The 18,488-nt window shown below is 40.3% G+C and overlaps 2 protein-coding genes across 4 annotated transcripts; one reads left to right on the top strand and one right to left on the bottom strand.

Annotated features, from left to right (window-relative positions):
• The first annotated feature begins 53 nt into the window (after positions 1-53).
• On the top strand, positions 54-17,601 carry LOC115267651 (CLIP domain-containing serine protease B10). Its single transcript, XM_029874793.2, has 4 exons — positions 54-357; positions 16,269-16,752; positions 16,838-17,139; positions 17,206-17,601. Exons 1-4 carry the CDS (start codon positions 291-293, stop codon positions 17,493-17,495), a joined length of 1,143 nt encoding a protein of 380 aa, XP_029730653.1. The 5' UTR covers positions 54-290; the 3' UTR covers positions 17,496-17,601.
• On the bottom strand, positions 3,654-11,309 carry LOC134285453 (uncharacterized). 3 transcript variants are annotated; one of them, XR_009996388.1, is made up of 3 exons: positions 8,968-11,309; positions 5,900-7,990; positions 3,654-5,824 (listed from the first exon to the last, which is right to left on the bottom strand). XR_009996388.1 is itself a non-coding variant. In XM_062846188.1 (3 exons), the coding sequence occupies exons 1-3, from the start codon at positions 9,123-9,125 to the stop codon at positions 6,902-6,904; spliced, it is 1,185 nt and encodes a 394-aa protein (XP_062702172.1). In that variant the 5' UTR covers positions 9,126-11,309; the 3' UTR covers positions 3,654-6,901. The 3 variants fall into 3 exon arrangements, 2 of the variants coding, with proteins under 2 accessions (XP_062702172.1, XP_062702171.1); XM_062846188.1 differs by having other exon boundaries at positions 3,654-7,990; positions 8,968-9,044; positions 9,107-11,309; XM_062846187.1 differs by having other exon boundaries at positions 3,654-7,990.
• Positions 17,602-18,488: the final 887 nt, after the last annotated feature.

Raw genomic sequence — 18,488 nt, forward strand, 5'->3', positions numbered from 1 at the left:
GTGATCGCTGTGTAATCGGTATCTGGTAGGTAGGCGTAATCAACAACGGAATTCCATAATATGGAGACGGCGTCGAAAAAACTGGTTGATGATTCAAACATATCAATAGAAGCAGAGGGAAGAGATTGTATTTATTGTGCTAGCAAGGCGGTAGACAAACCGCCTTATGCTGGCTTCAAAACAGTTAATCTTCAGTCGCTGGAGCATGGTGGGTGCGTTTTGGTCGCGTTTTGATACATATTCCGCATTTTAAGCTAAACAGAGACACTAGGCAAAAAAGAAACGAAAATATGTTAACGTTTTTATATATCGGTTCAATATTACTTACATTTAACAACGTAGTGAACTGTCAAGAAGGTATGTGTATTACTGAGGTGATGTTTATTTTCTTCTTCTGTGCGATACTGTCTGAATATGAACGTACAATGTGGGAATCGTGTTTATTTTTTTTTTATTTTCGATGTCAGTATGTTGCTTACTATAGTGCCATAGAAAACGATAATTGAATTTTACAAGCCGGTAGTGAAAAATGGCTTCTGGTGTACATCAATGCACAATTATAGGTCATTTCGTTACAGTTGGTAGTTAGCAATTCATCACGCTATTCAAATGAAGTTGATCCAGAATTGTGCAATGACTGCACTTTCATAATAAAAGTTACTGTGCAATATCTATGTTCAATTAAACATCGCTGCATGATGCCGCAAAGTCATCATAACTGGTCCGTCGGTAAAGCTATTAAGTGAGGTTATCAATGTGTGAAATGTCAAGATTTGGTAAAATTTCAAACAGAACATAGAAAACATACTTACCTTATCGGTAAGGCCTGATTGACCTCTGCTGTACATAGGAGTCGTCTCCATTATACTCGGTCCATGGTTGTGTGTCTCAAGTTCCTCACTCTGCGAAGAGTCTGCATTTCGGCCTCCACTTGATCGACCCACGTAGCTCGCTGCGCACTACGCCTTCTTGCACCGGTCGGATGGCTCTCGAGAACCATTTTAGTCGGGCTGCTATCCGACATCCTGATGACGCGGTGTGGACGATGGTTGGTTCTCTCAACAGCTGATGCAGTTCGTGTTTCATTTGCCTTCTCCGCCGTAGATGGTACGCAGCACCTTCCGTTCGAAAACTCCATGGGCGCATTAAGCCCATGCTTCGTGCCCTTAGAAGACTCTAAGGTAGAAGGTCTAATCATCGTTTTGTAGCTTCGCATGACGGCGAACTTTGTTCGATTGTAGAGTTATGCGGAGTCCAAAGTAAGCTCGATTTCCTACCACAATGCGTCTCTAAACTTCTTTGCTGGTGTCGTTGAAGGCGGCCAAGCACACGAAATCTTCAACTACCTCAATTTCATCCCCGTCGATAGAACTTCGGAGTGGCGGGCGCGATAATTCATCCCTGAAGCTCTTTGCCATCATGTACTTTTTCTTTGACACTTTAAGCTTGAGCTTGAGCTTGATTGATCGCCCGTAGATGCTGCTCCAGTATCGCCAGACCAGCTACACTCACACAAGGAATCAATGAGATATCTGCCGGGGACTAACAGGCATCTCCAGTGTGTGAGCTTTGGTGATCTTCTATTTTTAGGTGACAATGGCGCCTGCCACGTCAGTTTGCAGGTCAATGTGGGGACGGCTGGTTCCACATCTGACCAAATATACCTCTGCGTCAGCATGGAGTGTTGGTGGGACTTGGTTTATCCCCGCTCTCCTTATAACACCCTCTACTAAAGCAATGTTAAACAGCAAGCACGAAAGACAATCACCTTGCCGTAGCCCTCTGCGAGATTCGAAGGGACTCGAGAGTGTCCCTGATGCTTGAACTACGCACATCACTCGATCCATCGTTGCCTTGATCAACCGTGTCAGTTTATCCGGGAATCCGTATTCGTGCATAATCTGCCATAGCTGTTCTCGATCGATTGTATCATACGCCGATTTGAAATCGATGAACAAGTGATGTGTGGGCATGTTGTATTCACGGCATTTCTGCAACACCTGGCGGATGGCGAACATCCGGTCCGTTGTAGCGCGTTCACCCATAAATCCAGCCTGATATTGCTCCACGAACTCTCTTGCAATCGGTGATAGTCGGCGGCATAAAATTTGAGAGAGTATTTTGTAGGCAGCGCTCAGTAGTGTGATCGCGCGGTAGTTCCCGCAATCCAACTTGTCGCCCTTTTTGTAGATGGGGCACACGATACCTTCCATCCATTCCTCCGATAATACTTCCTCCTCCCAAATCTTGGTAATGACCTACCCAAGTAACACAGAAAACATCTTCAGAAATCAAAACATCAAAATACGCTATATTACTGCATTATAAGTGCATTAGAAAACATCTTGTGTTGTTTAGAAGATTGTTTTATGTTGGCAAATGACGAAGAGCAAACAAATATCAATGGCTTGGAAACGAAAAACAATATGTTGATAATACAATTATTCTACACTTTTAGAGCATTAACCATCAATCACCATAAAAATTTCCCAGCAGTTTTAATTTTATAATATTTATGTTCCCACGGTTTGACGCGATGATCGACCTGTAGCATTTCATTAAATCCAGGACGCCCGCCGTAAAGATGAAGATTGTTATGCCTACAGTTGGAAACTCTTCAGAACCAAGTACGAGTTGAGATCTAACGCGATCCATAGCTAGATACCATGCTGAGCTGCAAAGAATATCTAAAAACCTTTTGCGGCGGACGAAAAGCAGCTGTTGATGGAAGGTGGAATTCACATCCACCACCGAGACTTTCAAAGCTCCGATCTCGGTGATTCGTTGTAATTGATTTCATTTCCAAACAGCATGCCTCTTCTCTCAACATGCGAACAGATTCACGGATCAAGAATTGTTCCTGACATAGATTAGTCGACTATCGTTCACTGCGAATTTGTAAATTACAACAAACTTCTGGACCACCAGACAAGCGTTTTGTTTTTGTTTACTGCCGATAGAATTTTGACGTTTTGACAGACAGAACCAGGCCAAGTAAATAGTTGTAATATAGTTAATTCGACGTTGTAATTATGATCGCAACATTCACTTAAATGTAAGCATGTACGGAAATTGTTATCTAGGCGTATTATTAACGCTATAACAATTTATTTATCAAACTGTTCTAAAGTTGCTCACCAGACGTATTTTTTAAGTAATTTCAACTTGCTACTTAATCGAAACAAAAACAAATCTGTATTTCTGTTTTCTCGTTTGAAAAATGAAATAAATTACAGTGCCGAGTAAATAATTGAGTACACAAATAAAAAATTGAAACAAACTAAAATTCTTATTATTTAAATTTACGAATCAAAAACTGCTTTTTGTTTCTAATACTCGACTTCCCATGAACCGTAAACAGACAGTAATAAATCCTGTACTTAAATATAATTATGATTTTTTTTTTTTTGTTTTATTAAGGTTGAAGGATTCGTCATTGATTAACCGTCATCATTGAAAATTCAAAAGCAGTTTTCTCGCTCAAAACTGAAAATTTCGCTTTGAAAATATATTCACTGTACTACATTCTCCATCCACAATACAGTGAATATATTTTCACTGCGAAATTTTCAGTTTTGGACGAGAAAACTGCTTTTGAATTTTCAATGATGATGGTTATATCAATGACGAATCCTTCAACCTTAACGACCTTTTAATCCAAAGGATCATTCGGGTCGGGCTTTATTCAAAATTCTACAATAATTTCGTATTCAATTTTTCATAGTCTGCCAACTTTTTTTCCATCCGTCGTGATCGTCTGCTATATACGGCTAGCCATCCTTCCACATCTTTTGGATCGGGTTCAGAGTCAGTATCAATACACGTTTCCATTTCGCTATCCTCTACTTTGTCCAGCACGTATTGTTTGTCGATCTGCTTTGTTGGTGTCGTTGCCATTTCGTGACGAAGTTCAGTTTTTTTCCTTGGTGGCGATCGCTCATTCGTTGTGGTTTCAGTTTGCGGTTGTATTTGCTGGGCGTGATCTTTCTTCCGTTTCGCAGTGTGTTGTGCGTCATCAGCTTTGGTCGTTGTAGTTGGTTGTGCGGGGCGAGTTTCGCACAGTGGGTCCTTGTGTTGATTTATTGGCTGTGTATTTTTTTTATTGCTCACACAAGATCTTCCGGTATGTAGCGGTTGCTTACAGTACCTACATGATTTTGGCTGGTTGGTATAAGTAACCAAACTTAGTTCTGTTTTTATTGTGACAAATGAGTTGATATGCTCTTTGAGTGTCATTAATGCAACACGCACCCCAGAACAAATTCCGCTGCCGGCAAAATTTTGTCCCCATACGCACTCTTTTACACTGTGCACATCTCCGTACCGTTGAAGGTATGAAGCAATATCAGCATTCGTAACGTTTTCGGAGAGATCATGTATCTTGACCTCTGTACGGTGATCATCCATCGCCAGACAGACCATGTACCGTGTTCCGTCGACTTCCAATTCATGGCGTTCGTTGTGTTGTTCAACTACTTGGAGAGCTGTAGGCAGATCAACACATTTCACATACACACAATAGTGTATGTGGCTCATCTGCAGTCGTTTAACTTGCCATTGTTGCAGTCCAACAGTTCGAAAAACGAAATTGTGAACAGCCTCAAAACTAGGACGTTTTATAAATTTGGTGAAATCTACCTTGAAGGTATTCTCACGATATGCCACTTCCCAAGAAACAATTTTCAATTTAAGGCTCAAATATCCAGCAATCCTGGCTGACAATGTGTTAGTGAAATAAAATTGCTATCATCAATCTACGTATTTGTGGTGGTGCAATCTTGTATAAAAATTGAGGTGTTGACACAAATACATGCGAATTACGGTTCTGGATACAAATGGGGAGTATTGCAATTTGACAAAAAATCAAAGCCACAAAAAAAAACAAATTATTTGGACCAATTATCTTTATTAAATCTAAATTTTTGAAAACGATTGAAAAAAAAACTTTTATTTATTATTTTACTTAACAGTTTTAACTCATTGGTGCCGAAGGGATCATGTATGACCCCGGCAATGAAACTGAGAATAAACGCGTTTGATGTCATTTAATATACGATAACAGCAGCAAAACATCCCAGCCCAAAAAAGCAATAATAATGCAATTCAAAAAAATCAATTCTTTACGTGGACTTCGTTTTCTACCACTTTACGAATTAGTATGTTTTCGAAGAAATCTTTGATAATTTCTTCCACTTTTTCTTCAAAAAAAGTGGGATCAATTGGAGTTTTCTTCACCAAATAATCATCAATGTTGTTACTGTTGACAAAACATACAACCGCATTTTCTGCTTCACAAGCGTGGAGCGAAACTTGGACTTCGCAGGTTGTTTTTCTGTCAAAAACAATTTCACCATCTTTTAATTTACATCCAAGCTTTGCTGCATTTTCCTTGATCGGTCCTTTGATAGCTTTTTTCTTAACAATCATAATTGTTTTTCCATCTTCCGACACTCCTGAAAGAAAAAAAAACATTATAAATGTACAATTAACCTCACATTACATTTTGAAATAATGGAGGAATACCATCTGGAATACAGCAAATATAATTGTGGCATCTATCCACAAACATCTTGTTGCCACCGATTTTGTAACCAAACCTTTCATTGATAGCCTCAGTTATTGGCCCGATTATGGATCGGTTTTGTTTAATAAAATTCCAAGTATTAGTTGTCATCAGAATGCTATCGCATTTTTGGTGCAAAGTTTTCTTTGTCGACCCAACAACTTCTGCAACAAATTTTGGCAAAATTCTGCCCTTGGCATACTCTTCCATTTCAGGTAAACTCATATTATGTTGGAGTTTCTCGTTCGATTCTGCAGTCATCTGAAACGCATACAACAATATAGTGCAATTAGGATGATTTAAGGATATCGTATGATTCTACAAAAATATTCGTACCATGAACTTTTGTTTGGCAGTAGGTATTTCGTCATCGATGTTGATTTCACGAGCAGCAACTGCTACAGCTTTTTCGCCGTAGTCTTGCTCAATTTCATTGATGTTCATTGGCTTTCTGCTGTAGTCAGACCGCATCTTTGATTTCAGTGTAGCTGCTTTTAGCCGCTCTTGTTCTGCAGCAAATTGGAAAATAAGCTTTGAAGGATCGGAACCTATATACTTTTTCATGTACGTTGAGTGCCACGCGTATCCTTCGTTATGCTGCAGAACAGTTATCAGCACTCTTCGTTGATACGATCCTCGACTTGTAAAATTCAACCTCTTACCAGCATTATATTTACACAAGCGAGAAAAGACATTTTCAGAGCTAAAAACATATCGTTATAGAAACAGTTCGATTTGTAATTACCCAAGTAACCACGGTGCTGAAGCTGTATTGTATGTAGAGATATACGATGTATTTAAAGCTATCATTACTTAACATGCAAACTTAAGGTTGATTTAAAGTGGAAATTGCCCATTTCCACTTTCAATCAACCTTTATTTTGCTTGTAAAGTAATGATAGCCCCAAATAAACCGTATATCTGCATGCAATAAGGCTTCAGCACCGTGACTACTTGGGTAAGGCCATTACTCACGTATTACTGGTCTTGTTGTGATTTAGAAATTCAGCTTTGGCAGCAACCGCTTCAACCACACTTTGGATTTTGGATAACACACCATATTTCTGAAGCAAATCTATGTGGCACTCATTTTCAACTGTCGGCTTCGTGCAAAAGTAGGCTCGGCATTTTCGGTGGTCACCGAAAACGTGTGCTGGTACATTTCTGATATCATGGCGGAGTCCCTCAACATCAGATCCTCCAGTTGCTGTCGCACAATGAGCTATAGCAGCCCGAACTCCACGCGAGATGCGTATTATGCTTGAAGATACCAAATCAGCAACGTCTTTGGGACATTTTATCTACTCAAAAAACCAAAGTCATAAAAAAGTTAGTTATTTAAAGAAGGTAACTTACATCACGCAGTTTTTTTCCCATGTTTTTGCAAACATGGTTACAGCACAACTGATGTTCGATGGATGGACCGTACTTAATAGCATTCTTAATCCTGGCTACAGTAGTAGAATCTCCATCGGTGATTAAAGTTGTTATCCAAACTCCTTTTCTTTCCAATTCTTGGAACCCTTCAATCATAATATCCGGCTCCATTCCACCAGATGATCCCACATAGTTTCGGTAACACTTATGAGAACCTTTCTCATTATTTCGACGAGAGTTTCTAGTGCACACTGAACACCTCTTGTTGCGACACCCCACGTGAATTATTTTCGCAGTTTTTTCACCCACAATTACGCCACAGCCCGATGCAGAACTATACCTGGTCCCGTAGCTCCGAGTTGCCCAGCTGCCATCCAAAGAAGCCTTGATTTTCACAGGTTGATCGGGTGGTGCGTTTTGATTACTGGCTTCGAGTTCTTCAAAATAGGTTGCTTTTTCATCTTCAACTGCTTTATTAGTTGATTCATCAACTGCTTCCTGAAGTGTGGTGTCCATTTCCATTTCATCCAAAGAAAATGTTTTAACCGGCATAAATGGTATATCGCAGAAGCTTAATAATTGCTTGGTTTGTGTATATGTGCCACCTGAACACAATGTTCCCCACACAACACTTTTTCGTAACTTTGGCCGTTCCGAAGGCTGCTCGGTTCTTACTTTGAACATTATCTTGCATTCATCGCATTTGAACCACATTATTGAAACCATCGATTGATAATACTCCTGATGAAGACAAAGTACTCCTGGGCATGATTTGGAATGGTGAGCTTGTGCTCGTACAACGCATTTCATGACATAATTGAACTCAACAATTCTTCTACCTTCAATATCAGCCCAATTGTCACTCTTTTCCTCAAAATATTGATGAGTATCAATGGCTTTTACCTTGGTGTCATCGCATTCTTCATGAATTTCAACATTTGGTTGTGATGAACCGCAGACAGTTTGATCAATTTTACGTTTCTTGGATTGGTGAGCCAATTGAATATTATGTGGAAACGCAGAACTAGAAGGCAAGTTTTCTTCCGTACCCTAAAATATGTCACAAACACATTAAAAATGGGTTGTTTCAAATATAGGGGATAGACAAAATGATCGGGACAGGCAAAATTGACACTTCCTAAAAAAATTGGATTTGCTGTAACTTTTCAAAAAGTGAACCAAATATTCTCAAATTTTCACTATAAGTTCATCAACTAGTTGTGTATCAGTGGTCCAAAAGTGAAAAAGATCGGGTTATTCTGCACGAAGTTATAAAGATTCTAGAAAAAGGTATTAATCCGGTAGCCAACTTCGAGCTGTTATATCTCCGGATACAATGAACCAAATGAAATGAAATTGTGATCATTAATGACATATAATAAGCTATGAAAAAGTTTTAACTTATCTTATAAATTTCAAAAAAATTATAATAATTAGGTTTTTGTCCAAATAAAATTCCAAATGACCCAAAACTTCAACATTATTCCATAATTCAAGATGCTTATCATAGTTAATTTAAATTCCCTCTAATTAAATTAAATATTTAGAAGGAAAGTAACAACTTAGCCGGCAATAAATTAAAAAAGTAATGAGATTTGAATTAAAAATGGGCCAGTTTACTTAACTATCATAAAATAAATTAAATCGCTATAACTTTTTCGCTTGTGGAAAATTTCAGGTTCAGTCAATCGTCAAGCTCATTATATAAGTCATAAATGGTCAAAATTTCATAGTACTTAGTTTATTGAATCCGGAGATATAACAGCTCAAATTTGGCTATCGGATAATAATACCTTTTTTCTAGAATCTTTTTAACTTCGAACAGTAAAGCCCGATCTTTTCCAAATTTAGGCCACTGATACACAACTACTCGACCATTCTACAGTGGAAATTTGAGAATATTTTATGCACTTTTCAAAAAGTTACAGCTAGTTGAACATTTATTTGAAAAGAGAAAGTTTTGCCTGTCTCGATCATTTTGTCTATCCCCTGTAGATATGCTCCTAAAAAATGTTTTAGGTACATACATTTTGACAGCAAACCTCAGCGATTTTAAAAAAACGGCCATTCTCAAGAGACGCTTCTGTAGTATCAGCTGAATTTTCTGGAATAGTTATTCTATTATACATACATAACATTTGAATAAGAAGCCGTCATAAGAAATACCGTTTGAACACTCTTCCATAGATGTAACGAAACTAGCTACATCTTTCGTCGATTCGAAAATGTCTGCTTCAACGCATGCTTCATAAGTATTGTCAGATGATGAAGCTTCCTCTTGTGGGCATGATTTCCCCTGAAGTGCGCCTTAAAACCAAAATAATAGAATATTTATTTCAAAAGATGAACCAGCATCAAACTGAAATCTTCAATTATTAATTAAAAGCCAGAAATGACAGTTGTACATGAAATGACAGATGAATCAAACAAGATATTGTTTCAAAATAAATCGTTTATTAACATGTTATTCTGCGCACGCTTATAGGTAATCATAATATTCTCCTTATTTACTGTATTACGGGAAGAGGATTTACTTTTCAGCGTATTTTGGAAATTTCTCCACATTTATTAACCGAGAGCTTTATTTACTCGTTACTTGAGTTGACAAAATTTTCCATGACTGCCGGAGATTACTTATGTCTATCTCAAGCTATTTACAGACAATACATGGAATCATTTCAACAAATTTATAATGTTAACACGTCTGACCAAATCTAAGGGTTATTGGAAGTTTAACATGAGAAGACTTGTGAAGGGTCCTCTGTAGGATACGAATAAACCAATAGTGGACACCATAATTTAAACCAAATTGGTCATTAGAACCACCGATTAATTATTAGCCTGATAAAACGTCTTGATCACCAAGGCAAATCTCGGATTATTGCATTCTCAATTTGATGAAACATGTGCACATCGAATTGACTTACCTATTTCTGTGTCCAACGTCACATTGAGAGATGTAACGTTTCGCATTGAAGCAATGCTACCATCGCCGCTGACCGGTTCTCGACTGATTGAGCCAGAATCCGGAAGGGGCATCATTTCATCATACGTCCAAAGAGAACATTCACCAAGCGAGTCGCTTTGTAGAGATAAGTCCCTCAAAAAACATGCCGTGTCGTCGGTGAATGACGGCCAAACATCTTCACTGTTCGGGACGGTTGTTGACTGCAGCGAGTCATTTGTTTCACAAATTTCTCTGTCAACTTCCCACTCAAAGCCACTACGTATAGACCCGGAATCTGATTGGGTGCTACAGACTGAGCAATATTCCCAGAAATCACACTCATCATCACTAGCAACTTCTGCTTCCCAGGAACCACTCACACGGTGGAATTTGGCATGAATCTTCTTGAAAATCACTCCCATCACTAGCCGCTTCAGTTACACTACGGATTGGCACTTTTTTTTCAGCTTCACGCTTGATGGCAGCTAACTGGGCCTTGGTTTTTCGCGGCATTCTTCGCAGTAACACGAACTATTCTCACCCACAAAAACTTACGATCAATAAGTCATGTACATTATTGAACCGACTGATGCTTCAAAACGTAAACAAAAAACATATGATCCAGCATATGGTGTTTTTTCGTCAGTGCGGCCGGACATCCTGATTCCAGCGACTTCACGAAATGAAATCAAATTATTCATCATGCAAAAACATGGTTGAGCATTATCCAGTTACTTGAATCCATTATGCTATTATAAAAGAACTTTATAAAACACTCATATATGTTTATTTGTTCAGAATAAACGATCATTTTATTAGCTTTATTTCGAATAATGGAAGCGTTTTTCTGGCAATGCTGGTCAATGATTGCAAGGCTCACACATGTTCGCAAGGATATTGCCACACATAATGTTATGTATTAGTATAGCAGCCGAGATGTAGTGATTGCATTTTATGAGTTCATAAAGTGACTAAATAAAACGCAGTTTTCTTTTATTTTAGTTAATAAACAGTGATAACTGTGCCCAATTTACATTCTATGAGAGTTTGTCGTGCAAGTGAAATACTTTTTAAGGCAATTATTGGTGCGCGAGTGTGGAAAAATAGCCGTCGAATTGGCGTGTTGCTGGGGGCGTTTTCCAATGCAAAACAGAATGAGCTAGTGGTAGTGCTGAGCCGTGGGATCATACTTTATTTTCTAAAACAGTTTATTACAAAATATGATGATATTATCGCCTGTAAAAGGTAAGTGGTGATAGAATGATGTTTAGGGATTTGCTTGAAATGTTCAGAATTGTGATAATGTGTATATTTAGGCTATCGCAAGCTTTTGAACTTGACGATGACTTCTTATCCTCAATTTTTAGCCTCGTCAATGATTGATGATGATGATTCTTTTAGAGGATGGAGGTTTGTTTCCTCTTAAGAAAGGTTTCTCAAAGCAGTGTTGTTAAACAATAAGTCGAATTATATTTGATTAAGTTCAAATTAAACTGTTTTTCAACTCTTGTTAGCCCAGATATGGAGAATCTGTTCCACTACTACCGCTTTATAAGCATTGTGAAACTAATGTTTATTCAATTATCGTACCTCGGTTAAACAGCTGCTGTTCAACGCTAAAATATTCACTTTTTTCAAAAAATATCAGAAACCTTTCTTCAACGTTTATTAAATGAAGTTGTTCGGTGCTTTTTTGTATAAACGTCTAATAAAGGTTATTCAAACCATTATAGCAAACTAGCCGCTAGGGCCATAATAACAAACTTTCTACGACGATCATTCCACTGCAATACAATCAAAACATGGTAATTAAAATTATTTATATTTAAGGATGTGATGGAACAAATGCTTCGTAAGCGTTTTATAAATATGAATGTAACAAAAAAATAGGAAAAATAAATTAATCACTCACATTTTTCATATTCCCATTGATAAATCTTCATATAAGCTACTGAAATGCATTTCAATTACATTTCTTATGAAACAAGTCACAACCATGGCAAGACTCGAACTCGGGACCTTCTGATTCGCTGCCGTCTGCATCTGTTTTTCTCCAATCTGGATCACATGAATTGGAAGAATCAAAGCAGTATTTAAAGATTAAGTCGAATACGTTTCCGTTTATGCGTTGCATAAACATCACTTAAGTATCTTTATTCAACTATCTGATCAATGTTTGTTTAATCATTGCCACAACGCTTATTCATCAGCGGCGCTACTGGAGCTTAACAGTAGCTGTGTAATCTGCTATGTAGCCAACGGTGTTGTTTACTAAATTTGCTGCGGTTCAAACATATTTTAGTTTCAACACTCAAACAAGTGAACTGAGTGTAGTTTTTGACACTTAATAATGCCGGAACGAAAAAACCTTGCACCCAAGTGTAAATCTCCCGACATTAAGTGGATCCTGAGCCCTACCAAGATTGAAAGGATTCGATATTTGACGTTCGATTCGTGTTATGGCGTAGAAACGAAATGGTGGCAGAACTACTCATCGATGTCGGCTACAGTAGACTCTTCAGTTGCCGTTCAACGGTGTTTTCCGTGGTTTCGCTGCTTTTGGTGAATAGGTGAGTTGTAATGTTTTAAATAGTGAAAAATAATTATGTGCTGTTGCAGCAAGACTCATGTGTGATGATCAATTCTTGTAATCAGCAACCGCGTAGACAAATGTAAACATGGCGAACAATGACAATTAAGTGATACTGTTACATTACTAATCAGCAGCTGAAAAAACTGATTAAGCAAGTTTTGTTAAACTACGTTTAAGCTTTTTATTCCACTGTTAATCATATGTGGAATAGCGGCATCCGATGCGTTGGAAACAGCCTGTGTTCTAACATAATTACAAACCTCTTAGGCAATTGGTGGACATTTCTAAACAACTTTCCTTAAACGTTTGTTCAATTTGTTATTCAATTACCAATTATATGATGAATAAAGGTGCTATTTTCACTGTTTGAAATGCTTATTCGCTACTTTGATCAACACATATGCTTGTTCAACTATTGGCGCTTTTATAGAACACTTGTTAAACTGGCATGCTTATCAACGGTTTTGAATTGTTACTTGGGTTGCGCCATCACTTTCTTTGCAAGGTAGCAAATTAAATTTGCTCAGTATGTATAGTATACACGGAGCTCTGTACCTCGACGTCTTAGCACATAGAAAGCTTCTGCACAACTGATATAATTATGATTGGAAAATACATATTATTCAAAGTATTTTGAACAACACTGTAAGCTTCATCAATTATCTGCCATATTGTGTTTTCGTGTGTATTATGAAAAAAAAAACTAAAAACGACATCAAATGGTTTATTCAAGTTGAACTTTTGAATTCAACTAAGTGGCGCATGAATTATATACGAGTGAAATTACCAATTTCTCCATAAATCTTGAAGCGCAAATAAAAAAAAAAAATACTAATGTCACCAGGCATAACCCATTATTTAGTGTGCTGTCCGAATCAAAAAAAAATATATCGACTCCATCACTTGGAGAACTTTTTTTGTGTTTAAGAAGCTAATTGCATTTTTTCGAAAAAAAAAAACAATCATTTTGTTATTGTTTCTTTCTGTGAAATTCCTCACTTCACATACCGTCGGGCTCATGATACCAATAGGTAATATAAATGGATTCTTTAAGTTATAGAACATTGAAATAGCTTAATTACAAAAGTTCAAATGATGTGCTATATTTATGTTTCTTACAGGCTGTATATCTTGAAATTAACTTGATTGTAACCAACGAATGTGGATGTATTATATAAGTATTCTGCAAGTTTAACAATTAACAAATAACTTGATTCCTACCCATCAATATTATAGAGTTGATTTGATGTAACATGGGAGTACTATTGGTGTTATCGGATATGTCTTATATAACCTGCAAGATGTTTTATAAGCCGCCATTTTTTGCGCTGTTTTGATGATATAAGTGTTCAATATTAAGTTAATAATACACGAAAAAAACAGGTGATTAGGTATGAATCGTGAATTTTAAACTAATATAAAACGAGTTGTGTTACTTGGGCAGTGTAGTGCTCTCACCAGTGCTTCTCCACCGTATTTTAGAAGCTCTCTTGGTAGTTTATCTGCTCCAGCTTTGTTGTTTTTCAACCGGCCAACCTCCTCTTCAATCTCTCGGAGGTCAGGGGCCGGAAGTCTTTCGTCCTGTGCACATACTCCTAGATCTGTTACCACGTCACCTTCGGTACTTGCAACGTCGCCATTGAGGTGCTCATCGTAATGCTGCCGCCACCTCGCTCGTGAGAATATTCCCGTGATTATCTCGGTACATGTCGGCTTGTTGCACAAAGCCTCTGCGCGAGCGGTTCAGCTTCTCGTAGAACTTCCGTGTGTCCTTAGCGCGGTACAGCTCTGCCGTGTGTCCTTAGCGCGGCACAGCTTCGCGATCTTTTCCTTCCTGCTGGCGCTTCTTCATCCGGAAGACTGAGTTCTGCCTGTTCCGCACCTGTTTGTAACGTGCCTCATTCGCTCTCGAACGGTGTTGCAGCATTCTCGCCCATGCTGCATTCTTCTCGTTTTTCAACTGTTCACATTCGCCGTCGTACCAGTAGTTTCTGTGATTCGGAGTCGCGAAGCCTAGTGCTGTAGCCGAGGTACTACCTATGGCGGATCGGATGTCCCTCCAGCCATCTTCAAGTGTAGCTGCGCCAAGCTGCTCTTCCGTTAGTAGGGCCACTGCTAACTGCTGCGCGTAGTCTTGAGCCACTTCTACGTTACGCAGCTGCTCGATGTTGAGCCGCGGCGTTCGACTTCGACGCGTGGTGATAACTGTCGATAGTTTTGAGCGCATGCATACAGCGACTAAGTAGTGATCCGAATCTATATTCGCACTACGGTATGTGCGGACATTGGTTATATCCGAGAAGAATTTATCGTCGATTAGAACGTGGTCGATTTGATTTTCTGTTTGTTGGTCGGGTAATCTCCAGGTGGCTTTGTGGATATCTTTGCGGGGGGCCATACCATACCGGACTACCATACCACGGGAGGCTGCAAAGTTTACGCATCGCTGGCCGTTATCAATCGATACGGCGAGCAGGCTGTTTCGCCCGATTACCGGTCTGTATATTTCCTCCCTTCCTACCTGCGCATTCATGTCGCCGACAACGATTTTCGCGTCACGCGGCGAGCAACCATCGTATGTTTGCTCTAACTGCGCGTAGAACGCTTCTTTCTCGTCATCGGGTCTCCCTTCGTGTGGGCAGTGGACGTTAATGATGCTGTAGTGGAAGAAACGGCCCTTATCTCTTAACATGCACATCCTTGCGTTAATCGGCTGCCACCCGATCACACGTTGTCGAATCTTGCCCAACACTATAAATCCTGTCCCCAGTTCATTGGTGGTGCCACAGCTTTGGTAGAAGGTAGCCGCTCGATGCCCACTTTTCCACAGTTTCTGTCCAGTCCAACAAAGTTCCTGCAACGCCACGATGTCGAAGTTGCGGGGATGTAGTTCGTCGTAGATTATCCTGTCACATCCTGCGAAACCTAGTGACTTGCAATTCCATATTCCAAGTTTCCAATCGTAGTCCTTATTTCGTCGCGTGGGTCTTTGCCGATTGTATCGAGTCGTATTTTCTCCTATGTCATTCGCAATGGGGATTTTTACGGGTGGCTTATTGGGCCTACGCCAACACTCCTGTCTCGCCGGAGGGCCATCGTGCCAGTTCTGTTTAACGTCCCAACCAACACTGGGACGACCACGCTGATGGGGCTACCACCTTGTATCTAGCTGGGCGTGGTTCAGCGTTTCTTACTCAGCCGCTGGATGCCAGAACAGACGCTGTTTGAGCCGCACCTCCTTGGTGAACAAACGCTCGAACCGTACCTCCTCAATCTAGCTGAAGTCAGAAGGACAACAGTACCCAGGCTGCACTACCAGCTAAGCACACAACTCTTAGCTGGCGGTCTTTGTCATCGTTTCACCCGTGGAAGCATGAGGTAGGAACTTGCGAGGACCAGAGCTATGTTGGACGCTCTCCTTATCGACTCACCGTTTTGCAGCCCCAGCGATGTCCAGGTATCCGGGTTCGTTTGAGCTATGGGGCTCAGAAGAGGGTCAGTGTCAGTTGCTCTAGGGGGAAAGCAACTGACGAAAAATTGCAAATGCCGGGGCTGGGAATCAAACCCATGACCATCCGCATATGAAGCGAACGTGTCACCAACTACGCCACGGGCCCCGGCTCATATCGTACTGAATGTAATTGTTGGAAAACGACGTAACCGAGTGAAGTAACGTTCAAAAACACATACATCGCCAAAAATTACGCGCCTGGATATTACAAGATTATTTTCTGTGTATAAAAGGCAATGACATTCTCATCTTATCTGTTTTATTTACTTATTTTTAGCATGCCGTACCCCAAACCGACGTGAAGGCCGCTGTGTAACGCGCCAAGAGTGTCGTAGCTTCAACGAATATTTTACCCCGGATCGCATTCTCAACCAGGACGAATTGAACTTTGTGCAACAGTCACGGTGCAGTTTCAGTCCCATAAAAATATGTTGTCCAGATAGAGTCAGACAAGTTTCAAACACTACAATCAATCCTGTAACGATTCCACTATCGACAACATCGACAACAACTCCCGCTCCCTCGAGAGGTCTCCTACCGGATCCATCAAATTTCGAATGTGGCCTGGACATGCTGGCGGACAGAATTGTCGGCGGGTCTGACACCAGCCTGGAGGAATTTCCGTGGTTTGCTTTACTGAACTATGTAAATCGAAAGGGCGTTGAAGCGTTCAAATGTGGCGGATCGCTGATAAACCGCCGATATGTTCTAACGGCGGCGCACTGTCTGGACAATGAACACCTCGATGCAGGAGAGCGATTGTAAGTTTATTGCTGGCATGTGACTTAACCGAATTGTAGACATTAAGAATAACGCAGGAGATTAATTGACCGGTTTTTGTTTCAGCGTCAACGTACGGCTTGGCGACCACGATACGTCCAATGAAATAGATTGCGACGAGGAAGACGAACTCAATCGTGTTTGTGCTGATCCACCGCAGAACATTGGCTTCGAAGAACTCATCATACATCCCGGCTACAGAAAAAACGATCCCAATCAGCATAACGACATTGCGTTGATCCGACTGGAGCGAGATGCCGTATTGAATTTATTTGTGACTCCAATTTGTTTGCCAGACGCCTCGTTCCCTGGATCCCGTCCTGGTCGGAGAGTAACCATCACAGGATTTGGTCACACCGGACGAACGCGTAAGTTTCTTCTCACAACCGTTGTCAATGTGACACAAGCGATAGTTGAGCTGTTTACAATTTCAGGTTTCAGTGGTATCAAACAGAAGGCATTGGTTCCGATAGTTGATCAACAGCAGTGCCGACAGAAGTGGTCAAGAATAACAATTGGCGAGGGGCAGTTGTGTGCGGGTGCCGAATTTAATATCGATTCGTGCTCTGGAGATTCTGGAGGGCCGTTGATGAGCCAGAAATTGTACTGGACCATTGAGGGAGTAGTGTCGTTCGGTTACAAATGTGGACTAGAAGGGTGGCCGGGAGTTTATACAAGGGTTTCCAATTATGTTGACTGGATTAAGAGCGTTATTAAACAATGATTTTCAATGTTCTATGACTGAGGTATTCTGATGTTTTGTACAACCATACATATGTGACAAATTTTGCTAAAATTTTAAAACAATGAAATAAACTTATTCAAGTGAAGATTTATTTTTCTTATCTAAGCTATGGGGGATAATCTGCTCAACAGACGACAGGCTGGGCAGCTCACGTGATATTTGGATGAGGATCGCCTCCAATGTCCAACAAAGAAGGCAGGAATACATCCCCAATCCCCAAAACCATTTCCATTGCTTTGAAGTGGGGTTAGTGCACATCACACCTTCTATGCTATCTGCGTAGCTTTGCAGCAACGAATATTATGACACGTTGTTTTAAGAGAACATCCACGTAATATGCTGTCGCCTTGCTGGTAAAACCACCTACCACTCCTTCCCACGCCTGCGTCGAACTGTTCAGCAAGTATGAACAACTGATACCGCGTACATTAAAATGGCCTCCTGATGGCTAAAGGCCCTTTCGGTCTTGCCGACATGGACCTCCACCTGCCCTGGACCATTCCTTTCCTTTCACGAGCTCGCATCCAACCCAGTAGACTATTTTGTAAACGCGGGGCCCACGGCGGTAACGCCACCCCGAAACCCACTTTGTCAACGGAAGCCTTCCGTTGTATCGCCAGAAAGCCTACATAATCGCTGGATGGTCCGCTCTATTGCCAGAAGAACCACTCCACCGTAGTAGGTTCCGCTACCATAAGACCCGTTGTTTCATCGAAACCACCCAGTAGTCAACTCCACTTCTTCGATCGATTCACCGTAGATTTCAAGCTTAATGTCGTTAGCGAAACCGACGATCTCCACCCTCACCGGGAATTCTAATCTCAACACCTCCTCGTACATGACATTCCATAACAGCGGACCCATGATGGAACCTTGCGGGAATCCTGAGGCTATGTGCAAGCACTTCCGATCCACCTCTGTGTTGTAAACTAGTACTCGATTCTCGAAGTAACTTTCGAGAATCTCACAGGT

This window comes from Aedes albopictus, chromosome 1, assembly GCF_035046485.1.
Source record: "Aedes albopictus strain Foshan chromosome 1, AalbF5, whole genome shotgun sequence".
NCBI classification, from domain to species: Eukaryota; Metazoa; Arthropoda; class Insecta; order Diptera; family Culicidae; genus Aedes; species Aedes albopictus.

What these genes read in the sequence shown, in the direction of transcription:
- LOC134285453 (XM_062846187.1), bottom strand. Translation starts at nt 9,078, where the DNA reads ATGTTATGTATGTATAATAGAATAACTATTCCAGAAAATTCAGCTGAT. An exon ending in CTGAGGTTTGCTGTCAAAAT is followed by an intron (nt 7,991 to 8,967) that starts GTATGTACCTAA and finishes GACATATTTTAG; the next exon opens with GGTACGGAAGAAAACTTGCC.
- LOC115267651 (XM_029874793.2), top strand. Translation starts at nt 291, where the DNA reads ATGTTAACGTTTTTATATATCGGTTCAATATTACTTACATTTAACAAC. An exon ending in CTCGATGCAGGAGAGCGATT is followed by an intron (nt 16,753 to 16,837) that starts GTAAGTTTATTG and finishes TTTTTGTTTCAG; the next exon opens with CGTCAACGTACGGCTTGGCG. An exon ending in TGGTCACACCGGACGAACGC is followed by an intron (nt 17,140 to 17,205) that starts GTAAGTTTCTTC and finishes TTACAATTTCAG; the next exon opens with GTTTCAGTGGTATCAAACAG.